Raw genomic sequence first — 13,190 nt, 5'->3', positions numbered from 1 at the left:
GTTGTAGTATAAAAGTTGGATATTTCGAGCAGAACAAATAACGTCAAAATGGCGTTAAAATGAATTGTGACTGATTGAAAAGTTTTGATTTTTAGTATAACTTAATTATTTTACAGCCATTTTTAATATCACACATTTTGATGTCTCGATAACTAATTGTGTTCTGCTTGAGATTCGATTTAGCAGAAAACTGGATTCACAGATAAATTCCCCTCGGCGGGTTCACTCTGGATCATTTATTTTTTACGAGGAAACAGAGAGCACGATTGACCAAGGGAGAAGGGGTAAACAGTTCGTTGAACGTTGGTATCTTGTGCCCCGTCGTCGAATGCATGTCGATGAGGCAACGAGCGGGCTTTAGCGTCCATTGCACCGTGAGAAATCGAATCCTCTGCGCGCGAATGTGTCGCGGTCGCGTGCGGAATTCCGATGCATCGCGACGCACCCCGGTCGTGCCCGTTTGTACGAAGATGCGACACTCGCGAAAGATAATAACGGGCGACGCGCCAACCATTCGTCCGACGAGACACCGTAATGCAACGCGACAGGCACAATCGCGTCGCATTCTGCTATTTGGATAATGCCGGGCTCCGCCGTGGCCCTCTTCTTACGCGCCGACGTATGTTATTACGGGAAGCTCGAGCGTGGAAAGACAATACGAGGACAATCAGAGAAATTGGAACGTAGCAATGAACGCGCCGTTCCCGGTATTTACCGGAGATTGAGATACTTGAGACACGTGCATTATCCCGTTATAATTATCTTTCTGTTGTCCTTCTATTTAGAAAGTATTCGGAAAAATTGTCACGTATAGTACATTTCGTGCGCACTTTCTATTAAAATAAAGCGGAATAATATTTAAAGTAATTTGGATCGATCTATTTGAACAGCTGGATCTAATGTAGATCTAAATTATTGTTGCTCATCTAGATCTGCTTGAGATTACAATTATTTTGATAGTCTTACAAAATTATTTTCAGATTTGTATATTTATTAAATTTTTTAATACTTTAGCAAAATTAATTGTTATTTCCGTGTGACAGTATAAAGAAATTATGTAATAACCTAATAACATCCCAAGGATAACAAGAAAATCAAAATAATGTCAATTTGACGTCATATTGACAAATTTATGTCATTTTTTGGTCATGAAAATCTCGATCTCAGATGATCTAAGAATGACTTTATATTAGGGCTCGCTATTATACGTTTAAACGAAAACACGTTTACACGTATAATTAGCATATCCGTTTATTAGAATCGTTTTTCCGAATATTTTCACTTTTTTTATATAAACGGTTTATCCCTTTATTAAGGAGTGTGACGAATTGAGAAAATGCAAAAAATTCGATTTTTAATTTAATTAAAAAACGTTAAAATATTCGAAAAGCTGTTTTTCATAGATGGATATGTTAAATATACATGTAAATGTATTTTCGTTTAAATGTATAATAAAATACGTATATTCGGAAAAATGTTTCTTTTATAAACGGATATGCTAATTAAACGTGTAAACGTTTACCTTCAAGTAAACGTTTTTTTGAAAGCGAATATAAACGGATAAACGTTTTACGTTTACACGTATCTTCGAAAAACGGAATAAAATTAGAGCCCTACTTTATATATAAACTTTATATATAAACTTACATATAAACTTAATATATAAAATCATTCTTAGATTATCTGAGATCGAAATTTTTATCATGACCAAAAAATGACGTAAATTTTGTCAATACGACGTCAAATTGACATTATTTTGATTTTCTTGTTCTCCTTAGGATATCTTATTGTAAATATTATTATTGTAATTATAGCTGTATTGTAATTATTACTGAAATTAATACTGCATTATATAATTATTATTACAATTAGTACGATACGATCGATAGCTTCGCCGGTACCGCGTGTCTAGTTTCCCACTAGCCACCCTCATGCGGGACATCAGCCGTTACCGACAGCGCATTCCGAAGGGGTGTCGAGCGGCGCTGGAAGCGTTGTCGCGGGGGTGGCGTCGGAGCGGGTCGCGCGGCCGCCAACAGCGGGTGGCAGGTACCCCCTGCGCATGGGGAAGTGAGTCGTAAAATCATCCGAACGAATAAACCGACGGAAGGAACTGCCCGCAGTGCTGTCATATGGAGCCGAACAACGGGGCGGTGCGTTAGGCTATCGGCGGTGTCCCGCTTCCGCGGGACGAGCGCGAGGGCCTACCACGAGAAGAGTAAGTTTGGGAGGAAGGAAAAACGGAAGGACGAGCAACCCGGCCACGCGCGGAAAAGACAGACGTTCGGCTTCCGAGTGCACGCGTACTCGTCAGTGCGAGGGACCCAGAAATGGGTCAACCCAACCCAACGGTGGTCGTTTTCTCGCGCGAGTCACTCGGTGGCCTAGTTTCACCGGGGGCGAGCAAATAAAAAGAGTCGCGACGTTCCCCCCCTCTCTCTCTCTCTTTTGCCCTTCATCCGCCACCACCGCTGCCGCCGCGAGACGGCGGCGACGTTACATGCGTCTCGTCGTCGTTGCCGACGACGCCGTTGATCGCAAGAATCGGCCTTCCAACTATCGCGGGGAACGAGTTATGGATTGCCACGGGCCTCCTGCTGGCCTTCGGTTGGCAAGAGTCCATCGATTGACTCGCCGCTCCGACGTCGCGATACGGTATTAGACACGGCTGATAACCGTGCCGCTGCGGGGGTGAAATCGCCGAGGTGAGAGAAGCCCTTAAGTGCAGCGTTTGATTCAAGTGTATGGATGATAGTGGTTCGGGAGGAACGCGTTTCTGGAACGGATCCAGTACGACCGTCGATTACTCCGAGTCGATTGCACTGCAGTGAACGCGATTAATTGGAGTCGATCATAGTGACATTATAGATTAAGGGTGCTTTCCAGCAAGAGTGTTTCATCTGTGTCTCTTGCGGAAAAACACCACGGATGCGTTTCGGTCCGTATCAATTGTCGTGTTTAAAACACCAGCAAAGGGGAAAAATTCTAGAAATAATTCATTGCAATTCGCTAACTACTATGTTGTTAGCGTATCGCGTCGAACTTTATTTCACGGTCGTCGAAAAGGATGTCCCCTCTCGTTCGATCACGCACTCGAGGGAAAAAGGAAACGTGAGAAAAATCGAACGATATCGCTTCGGTTAAATTTCCCAGGTGTTCGTTCGTACATCACCACCGTGAACCATTTTAAAATATCACGAAGAGTCCGTTGGAACGAGTATTTCTGCTGCTGGTGCTTCGGGAATTAGATTATACCGATAGTGTCAAATAGTGCATGTTCAGCCTCACTGTTCCATTCAATTGAATTAAATTTGATCTTCGATATTCGATATTCCGTCTAGAATGCGCCAAAGAAGATTTGAACGATCAGATTTCTTTATTCACTGAATCGATCAACTAATTAACGTTGATCTCTCGTGAAATCAGTTCCGGAAGATACGAACGAATTATTCGGAAGTTGCGGATTCGCTCGCCGCAAGATATTCCGAGGCTACATCGATTATCGGAAGACGCTAATCGAAATCGCACGCATAACGTCAAATTAATCCATCGTAAACTGTCGTATGCTAATCCATCGTATCGTAAGTGGATTTAAAAATCACGACTCGCGACCTCACTTTCATTACGTTATCTTGCTTGTCGTTCGATCGCGGTGGAAGCGTTTTCACCTTAACTTCTTCTTTGCTCTTTCGAAAATGAATGGTATAAGTAGATAAAATTTACAGGAAAGAGATGAAGAAAAGTAGGTACGATAAGATAGTTAGGATAAATGGCAACAGTTCTCTTATTTCAATGTTATACATATTTGTTACTTAATTAATATCAATACACATTGATATTGTAAAGGTTAATTATTTGTAGTTTGTATTTTACGAATATATAAATTATACGGAAGTATTTTACAAATTATTATTTTTATAAATTTTATATAGACATCTATTATTTATATTATTATATATAAATTATTAATATAAATTATTCTATTAAAATAATATTATTATATTTATTGCGTACGTGTGTTACTATAAAAAATATATTATTTTTAATCTCATCAATATAATCGAGGACGTTCAATGTAAATACATGATATTTACGTAACGATTCGCCCTTATCCCATTCGCCGTTACTACATCCCTCCGTTATTTACCTCGGGAACGTCGAATTAATCCCAGTTACTCGCATTGCGGATAGCGCGCGCGATTAATCGGTGTTAAATTTACGATCGGCAGTACCGGCGCCATAAATCTTCGCACTTCCTTTAATGATGTTCGACTGAATTTTATGTGGTAAAGGATCCGGAAGGCCGCTACCTCGGACACCCTGAAAATGGCGTCCAGTAAACCGCCGGAGATGAATTACACGTGCGAGATTTGCGGCCTGGAGGGCTTCAACGACGAGGAAATGCGGTCGCACATGGTGCAGTACCATCTCCAGGGCGCCGCTAACTGCCCGTTCTGCGACCTAGGTGAGATCTCGCCCACGGAGATGCTGGTCCACGTTAACAGCGCTCACTTGGACTACCTGACTCCGAGGTACATTAGAATGTATAAAGTAACACTGATTTCTTTTTGCTTCTTGTATCTTTCTATAAAGTGGAATATAAATTTCTTTTAATTCGTATTATTACATTTATAATATCGCATTATGATATAAAGTGAAATAAAATCGAGTAAATTCATTAAACTTTATTTTCATGGATAGTATTACGTAATCGTATTAAAAATTAAAATCATATTAAGTTATTGTTAAAGATATTGAAAATAGATAGCATTTTCCTTAGTCAGTTAAACTTTTACTATTCTTCCACTTTCTATTTCGTGGCGTGCTTGATTACAAAAATAGATGGTCTCCATTAGTTCAATCTCCTATCTAGTTTTACTCCATCTTCTTCTAATAATAAATAAAATTGTTAATAATAGAACAGATAAAAATATAAAAGAAATTAATTTTTCCAAGAATGTTCCGGTAAAAGTTCAACTGTAGATCTATTCGCGTTGCTTGAAAGCCCCAAAATTTTTGCACTTACGACGAGATAAATATATATTCGATCGGATATTGAAGAAAGAGAAAGTGAAGATTCTGAAATTAAAAGAATCAAGCAACGCAAACAGATCTAATGTAAAAAATATTAAAACGAATAATGATCTGATGAATATTATTTGATGAATATTGTTTAGCTAATTATTCTGTTGAGTGTAAATCTCGACTGGAAATCTCTATGTTAATCGAGAACCAGATTTATCCACGTATATATTGCGGATTTTAATTATATATAGTTTTCAATCAGTTAAAATCGCATTTATCCGAGACAGCACCCAATGTATGCTGTCTGGGATAATTACTTGAGTTATGCTTAATTTTATCACACATACATTAAGAAAGATGAATCCCAAAATAAATTAAAAATATTATCACTAATCAATAATTTCTGCAAAATCTTATATTATAATATTTGCGTTTGTAGAAGTAGATTGTAGAAATAGATGTATCTTTTTAGTCAAGATTTTCGACGATTATTCCTCGATTTACTTATAGCGATTTCGGCTGGGAACACTGGTGTGCATACTGGTGCATATTAAAACCATTGTACACTGTGAATGTTGACCTTTCGAATTTCTCTATTATTTCGCAGTACGTCTCTCGCAATATTCGGAAATGACTTTAAAACTGTAAATAAATAATATTTTCTGTGTAATAAATCACATTACTATAGTTATAATTTAATCCGCAAAACTGACTGTTTTATTGGACATTTTTCGCACCTCTGCAATGTAATTTTAATTTTTGGTCTGCTTTTTTTATGTTCTATCAGGTATATTAATTCATCATCGCACTTGATGACAATAGTATTAGCAATTCCATGAGCATATAATATAAATCATTCATCATTACGTTAATAATGAAAAGTGCTTTCCATGCTGACGTTCCACGCTCATTTTCAGCGTCAAAATAGGTCAATAGGATATGTTAGAGAGCCTCAGAGAGAAAGAGTGGCAAACTGCTCCTCTAACTGGACGCGGGCAGCAAAACTCCATAGGCATGGAAAAGATTAGAGAAAACTGGTCACGTGATCCCGTTCTGATTGGACGGGCATTGAAATTCTATTCACGTGACCATCAGTTTATCACTCTTTCTTTTTTTCCCTTTGAGGCTCTCTAGGATTAATCAAAACTGACGCTAGACAATGAAAATGCATGAAAAGTGCATATATTGTGTAGAGAAGCCAGTGTCAAAATTGATACCACGTGATCACACTCACGCTGCTTTTCAGCATCCCATGAACCCATACAGCACAGAATTTGCAGCAATATCGCTGCAATATTGCTGCAATGTTGCAGCATTGTTGCTGTAACTTTTGTGCTGTAAGGGAAATGGCACTTTTACACTGTTAAATCTATAGTGTCAAATTTAACTTAACGTGAGTCGCCACTGCTCCTACTCAATCATATCGTTATTTTATACTAAACAATGGTTATATTTGACGCTATATAGTGTCAAATTTAACTATCGTTTTGGTAAAAAAATAACGATATATATTTAGTAGAAACAGCGGAGACTCACGTTAAGTTAAATTTGACACTATAGATTTAACAGTGTACCGATAATTAATTACTCCAATTGGCCTCGACAAATTTCTCGGAGCCACTTTACATTTATGTAGATTTGTGCGGTTTATTGAGCCCAGACGAACATGTGACACTGGAGAAAGGCTACATCATTCGACCAGTCGAACACACCAGTTGCATCGATACCGAAATGTGCAGTCAGTGTATCCCAGTTGAAATCACTATGAGTGCAAAAACAAAATGCAAATTATCAAAACAATAGAATGTATTGGAAATTGCACGATCTAACCTGTTTTTGTATTTATAGACACATTTTTACGACAATTGTGTTAAAATATTAATTATCGCTTATCAATTATTATCATTTATTGGTATTATCATTATCTATATATTGACGTGAGTGCGTCATATAATTTCTATATACCGACACTTTACCGACGCGACTGGTAACAGTATTACCATCAGTAAATTATCGATAACTGATATTTAATTTCCCGCCAACGAGCCATATGACTAGACTAGATCAGACAAAGTTAGAGCGAGCTAAACGATTTAAAACATCCTACCACATGTTACCGAATCGAACGATACAGCTAACAAGCGTATTGTCGACAACCGTCTACAAAATACAAACGTACTTGAGCGAATCTAAAGAAGTTGCAAAACCCATCTCGACGAGATAGAACCGAAGAGGTTTCTCTCTGACAGAACAAACGTGCAAGAGTCAGTGAAGCTGTACCAGATTTATTCATGTGGGAAACGAGGAAGCGACAGCGCGTCGAGGAACGCGAGAGGAATTTGTCGACTGAAATGTAATACGTGCTTTGTAGTACGGATGAAGTACTTCGACGAGTCGGCGATAATATTATTATGACATTCGTATCTGTGCGCGCTCGTGCATAAATATTGTTTGGCACGCTCTATTGCTCTAGTGGTCCCAATGGAGAGAGATCGGCTAACGCTGTTACTTGTATGTTGCAGCACCCCGGAGAATGATATGATGGCATTTATCGACGATGACTCGCTGATGGATGAACACAACAGACGCGACGAGTGTCGGGCGCTCTCGCCGTCCATGTCTCTGCGACCACCTCATCTGCAGAACGGCTGGGGTAGCTCTCTGAGTCAGCGCATCAAGCAGCAGCAGCAACAGCAGCAACATCAACAGCAGCTGTCGTTGAGAAAGCCGGTCCAAGTAGCGAGTTCCAACGTGAATAACAATAACAACAATAACAACAGTAACAATGCCAATGCTGGTAATGGATACTGTTCAGATTATAAGTCTGTCCTTTTTAATTGAACTTTTTAGATACCGAAATATACTAGCAATTTGCTGGCAGATTGGCAACAAATTTGATCATATTTCTACTGCAGATCCATAGTCATCTGTGTAATCCACTCATTAAGCTTAGGATCTATCGACAATCTATCCTAATAGCACACTTTATTCTTAGGACATAGGGATATCCTCTGAATGTTCTTTGGAACATCCCTTGGAGATCTGTGCTTTAGGGTATTGATATGCTGTGTCAGCAAAAACTGAGAAAGATCTACGCGTACTTTGTCCTATTTTTTGACAGCAGTTTGTCGACATTGTTAGATATCAGACTCTGTATGAAATTTGTTGCCCTCTTTTGCCATAAAAATTAGCATACTCTGCTCAGAGTCTGTCTTTGCATATTTGACTATCTGGTACTTGCATAATTTATCTTTCCTCTTTTTTTTCCAATGTAGATAGAAGAGGAGGAAAGATGAAGTGCAAGATGTTCAGCTAAAAAAAACAGGCCTTATATTCGATTTGAGAATGTGAATGGAAATTAATGTATTCTTCTTGTTTAGTGTTAGAAGGTGCAGCGGGTCAAGGTTCACCGCTGCGTTCAGGCCTAAATCTGCAACTACGCTCGCACGCTTCCCCGAAACTTCCAGTGCAGGAGTGCCCGATGTGCCCCTACAGTTCCGACAGTCCACTGAGGCTGGAAGAGCATATCAATCGCCAACACTTTGATCTCACCTCGCCGTCCTTCCCGCCGGAATCGCCGCCGTCGCGGGACGGAGTCTTCAACTGCCCCCTTTGTGTTACGTCTTTTCCGAATTCTTCTGATCTTGAGTTACATGTCAATATCGAGCACAAAGATATACTTAGGTGCGCATTCACGTGCAATATATTTAAAGTAGCATTATGACTACGAGATAATAGTGTATTAATTATGATAATTTAATGATGATTTATTTTTGTTAGCCCTGCAAACGGAACAAGTTCAAAATCCGATACGGCTACTATCGGTAGCGACTCCACGCCTGCCTGTCCAGTATGTCTTAGTACATTATTTAAAAATAATGACGACCTAATGGCACACATCGAAGAGCACTTTAACAAGAAGAGCACGCCGTCGCCCGTGACGCCAGACGTGTCGACCGACCGTATGCTAGCGAAGGACATGGAGAGGAGAGAAAAGGAAGTAAGGAAATTACGCGAACAGCGCGAATTCGAGATGCTGAGAGCGCAGTACGGTATGGACAATCAGGGTAACTTCAGAGAACAGAGTGTCACTAATATGCAGCGGGCTGTGTATGCGGGCGAAATGACGGTGGCCGATTTTTTCGAAAGACAAATCGAGCTCAGAGTCGCCGAAAGTAGCGGTATCGACGACGGCAGTTCTTGTACGCGCGGTATGTGCGATTTATAATATCCTTTATGCAAAAGTGTCTAACTTTATCCAAGAAACTTGGCATTATTTATTCTCTTGCAGGGCTGGTCCCGAAAGTACGAGCCATTAGTCAGGCTTGCAGTAACGTAGTGAATACCTGGATGTGTTCCACTGTGGACCATTACGCATCGACTTACGGCGATAAGGGCTGGGGCTGCGGTTACAGAAATATGCAGATGTTAATCTCGTCTCTATTGCAGCACACAGGATACAACGATCTAGTTTACAAAGCGTGGAGCTCCGGAGCTGGCGGCAACAGTTCCACGGAGAATCCCCTGCGTAGCTCCATGCCATCGATCTCAAGATTGCAAAAGATGATCGAGTGGGCGTGGACGCAGGGGTTTGATATCCAGGGCGCGGAGCAACTCGGCGGTAAACTCGTTAACACTAGGAAGTGGATCGGCGCCACGGAGGTATTCACGCTGCTGTCTAGTTTGAGGATAAAGTAAGTTCCATGAACGCGATTGGTCGCCAAGTCATACGACGCACACTTTTCTTTCCCTGACTTCGTACAGGTGTCAACTGGTGGACTTTCATAGACCTACCAGCACAGACGGCGGTCATCCTGAATTGTTCAATTGGGTCTTGCAATATTTTCAAAGATGCGAAGACTTCAAGCCACCTCTTTATCTTCAACATCAAGGTAAATGTTTTTCTTTTCGCATATATTTTTCAGAAGTTAAAACCAAACTAACACTCAAATAAATTTAGGGCACAGCAGAACAATTATGGGCGTGGAACAGCTAAGGGACGGTTCAATAACTATGCTGGTGTTGGATCCGAGCCATAGCCCACCGCAAATGGCGCATTTCAATAGTACGAGTAGCGCGCCCGGAGCGATGAGGCTCGTACGGAAATCCACCGCAGCAATGAAGGCCAGACAGTATCAAGTTGTGGCTGTAACCGGTACTATGGATACAGAAGCGCAGTACCAGGTGATATAGATAGGCGCCTTTAAATAGTCTCCCTATTTATTAACAATACGCACGACGCGTTTATTTTAATTCTCGTATTTCTTTTTTTCAGCAAAGTAAAGTATTACGATCGATGCGAGTTCCTCAAGACAGGTGAGAGTTGCTGGTCCGAGAAATAATCAAGCTCGGGCAAAGACTATAGACTACTGCCTCAAACCAATCTTATCCAAAATATCCTTGAAATTACGTGACCGCGATGTCCTATGTTCTTCTACCGCTAGCAGACTTATTCCATTGTAGTATATTATATATAGTTGCAGATCTCGTATTATTTAACAATATATTCTTGCATCTCTCTAGTCGTTAACGATGGACTGACTTCTTGAATCGTTGTGCCCGCGCGAAGCCTGTGACGCGGTGAACAATTTTGCGGAGCTAATATTTAAATATCAAAAGATGGCTCTTCGTCGCGTCGCTGTAAACGAGTACGTAATTTTTTCCTGAACGGAGAAATCATTAATTTTAAATAAAAATTTGTCGTGCGCGTAAATTTCTGCGAAGAGAATTATCAGATTCAAGGCGGGGTGGGAACCTAGTGTTAAATCGATCGTCATTTCTTGTCCAAAACGTTCTGCTCAATTTTCGTCGCACCGAACAGGCTGTGCTAACCCTTAGTCGACCAATCGTCTTGTACCGATCGGTTGCACCATCGAAAAAGCCGTGGCAGAGCTTGGAAAACGAGACTTTTTCGTAGCTGTGATGCTGTTATCAATACGACGCTAATCATTCACATCTAACACACTCTTGGAAACGCTCCAGAATCAACGCGGTGTTCCCAGCACTTGTCTCGTTCTACATCTTACATCTGTGACAAAGATTTCCATCAAAGTGTTGTCGACTTTTAGTCAATATAAAAAGTGCCGAGAGCCGTACAGTGCATACTTTACGACAAGTTTTATATAACAATATGAAAGAGATATTCTTTGACGCATTTTAATTGCTAAAACGCTTCTATAAAAGAATCTGGAGTGTCTGCAAAAGTGACCAAAAAATCGCATTTTCATATATATTATATATATTATATACTATAGACACACATACACACATACATACGCCACACATATATTACACATCTGCACATTCTTCGTTATATCGTACTTCACTTACCCACACATAAAGTACAACTACTTTCATATTAATTACAAATCTATTTAATTATCCTATTGACTTTAGGCTACTTATGTATAGCTCGTAAGTCCAACGCAATGCTGTGAATGAGAAGATAGATGAAAAAAAAAGTCCATTTACTTGTTATTTATATTATACACTTGACGGTCATGTGAGTTAGTACATTCTTATTATTACTCTCTTATCATATTTCATAAATTGTACTGATATATATCTAAGATCTATTTATTATAGTTAAAAATATATTTGCGACCATTCTATGAGGACGCGTGATACCTTGCGGGATCGTTGCGTCGTTGTTTTATAGCTTCGATATTTATGATGCACCAGTCAAATGTAAGTTTATCTTTCAGCCCAGTAGGACCACTTCGCAATAACATTATTGACTGGATGTAAAAATTGTCAAAAATGATAAATTACAATTATAGTATTGGAGATTTCGCCATATATCGATTTAAGAATCTGTTCATTATTTGGAGTGTTCAGGGAAACCAAGCTGTGGAATTGTTATGCAAGAGTAAAACCTTCGCATTAGCCACACATCAAATTAAAATATATGCTTTGTTAGAATTCCCAATATGGCTTCATTCCTTATTCTCTCATCCTACGTGAATGAAAGCAAAAGGAAAGGATCAACTTAAGACTGATAAATCTAAACGAGAAAAAAGAATATAATTTTTATTTTTTTCTTACATAGTTATATTACAACAGTCTACTTCATGTTTCTTGAAGCTCATTCAAAACAATTTATTTAAATTACTTTTTTAGAGCTTCATAAACATAATAATTTATTCTTTATCAAATCTAGAAAGAAAATTATTTATAAAGACATAGATACATAAATATGTATGTAAATATGCTTATAACCTGAGACTTCTCAAGATTCTTTGTGGAATATGTCCTTTACGACAAAGACGTCTTTGGTATCGAGACATTGATTATTCTTCTATATTTTATATATTAAATCCCATTGATCGCATACACGTTTTATGCGCTTCTATGAGATCGCCGCAATTTTCTTCGCCCTTTTCTATAATACTGAAAATATAAAACATGATATAAAATTTTATGATATAAAACCTATATATATAAAATGGTATTTCACATAAAAAATAAATATTAATTTGCTTTGACACAATCTTAAAATGGAATATACATAATTACCGAACAGCTGTATTAAAATATAAATTTAAGATTTCCATTCAATAAACAAAATATAACATTTCTAACCTAACACAACTTCGCATTCGTGATTAAAAAATTATATTACACACCATGCGTCTCTCGCTTTTTTAGTTTCAGGACAGGCACAGCAAGGTTTCAGTTTCTTCTTTTCTTCCGGCTTCGCTTCTACTTTTGTTGCAGAGTTACCCATTTTTATTAATTATAAGAAAAAACTAAGAAGTCTCACAATTTTTAGCAATTCCATATGATAACAAATTGCGTAGAATACGTAGAATGCCATAAGCGCCTCTACAGTAAATTTCGCAAATCATGTATAATATGACTTATCGACAATCAACAATAAAGAAAATTATATTTTTTATAAATATAGCAAATATAAGTTAAAGAATGAAGAATAGAATTTTAAAGAAATAAATTACGCAAGAAATACTTATTTTTATAAATAAATATATACCTTAAGAGTTTGTACATTTGTGTCTCATGCAATCAATTTTATTTGTTTTTAAAAATTCAAATTGAAATATTTGAAGTGAGAATGTAATTAGTAAACTACTTCCTGTATAATTATATTATTGTGATACTTTTATTTTTGTTGGTTTGGGTCTGCAATCGTTAAATCTGCTAGTGAT

The 13,190-nt window shown here is 38.5% G+C and overlaps 2 protein-coding genes across 4 annotated transcripts; one reads left to right on the top strand and one right to left on the bottom strand.

The window, feature by feature from the left end:
* Nucleotides 1-2,624: 2,624 nt before the first annotated feature.
* LOC108724768 (zinc finger with UFM1-specific peptidase domain protein) lies at nucleotides 2,625-11,946 on the top strand. 3 transcript variants are annotated; one of them, XM_018451381.1, is made up of 9 exons: nucleotides 2,625-2,705; nucleotides 4,293-4,532; nucleotides 7,548-7,822; nucleotides 8,406-8,709; nucleotides 8,806-9,236; nucleotides 9,317-9,719; nucleotides 9,790-9,917; nucleotides 9,986-10,209; nucleotides 10,301-11,946. In XM_018451381.1, the coding sequence occupies exons 2-9, from the start codon at nucleotides 4,327-4,329 to the stop codon at nucleotides 10,343-10,345; spliced, it is 2,016 nt and encodes a 671-aa protein (XP_018306883.1). In that variant the 5' UTR covers nucleotides 2,625-2,705; nucleotides 4,293-4,326; the 3' UTR covers nucleotides 10,346-11,946. The 3 variants fall into 3 exon arrangements, with proteins under 3 accessions (XP_018306883.1, XP_018306881.1, XP_018306882.1); XM_018451379.1 differs by lacking the exons at nucleotides 2,625-2,705; nucleotides 4,293-4,532 and adding an exon at nucleotides 7,165-7,378; XM_018451380.1 differs by lacking the exons at nucleotides 2,625-2,705; nucleotides 4,293-4,532 and adding an exon at nucleotides 7,407-7,451.
* A 261-nt stretch (nucleotides 11,947-12,207) lies between these two features.
* On the bottom strand, nucleotides 12,208-12,818 carry Cox17 (Cytochrome c oxidase copper chaperone COX17). The gene is made up of 2 exons (XM_018451106.1): nucleotides 12,651-12,818; nucleotides 12,208-12,414 (listed from the first exon to the last, which is right to left on the bottom strand). Exons 1-2 carry the CDS (start codon nucleotides 12,749-12,751, stop codon nucleotides 12,330-12,332), a joined length of 186 nt encoding a protein of 61 aa, XP_018306608.1. The 5' UTR covers nucleotides 12,752-12,818; the 3' UTR covers nucleotides 12,208-12,329.
* Between the last annotated feature and the right edge of the window lie 372 nt (nucleotides 12,819-13,190).

The sequence above is a fragment of the Mycetomoellerius zeteki genome, unplaced genomic scaffold (genome assembly GCF_001594055.1).
Source record: "Mycetomoellerius zeteki isolate Tzet28-1 unplaced genomic scaffold, Tzet1.0 scaffold31, whole genome shotgun sequence".
NCBI classification, from domain to species: Eukaryota; Metazoa; Arthropoda; class Insecta; order Hymenoptera; family Formicidae; genus Mycetomoellerius; species Mycetomoellerius zeteki.
The sequence above is the reverse complement of the archived record's forward strand: the minus strand, read 5'-3'. Positions and strand labels throughout refer to the sequence as shown.

Coding starts and splice junctions, on each gene's coding strand:
- LOC108724768 (XM_018451381.1), top strand. CDS start 4,327: ATGGCGTCCAGTAAACCGCCGGAGATGAATTACACGTGCGAGATTTGC. Junction 4,533..7,547: donor TTGGACTACCTGACTCCGAG/GTACATTAGAAT, acceptor TGTATGTTGCAG/CACCCCGGAGAATGATATGA. Junction 9,918..9,985: donor TCTTTATCTTCAACATCAAG/GTAAATGTTTTT, acceptor AAATAAATTTAG/GGCACAGCAGAACAATTATG.
- Cox17 (XM_018451106.1), bottom strand. CDS start 12,751: ATGGGTAACTCTGCAACAAAAGTAGAAGCGAAGCCGGAAGAAAAGAAG. Junction 12,415..12,650: donor AAAAAAGCGAGAGACGCATG/GTGTGTAATATA, acceptor TTATATTTTCAG/TATTATAGAAAAGGGCGAAG.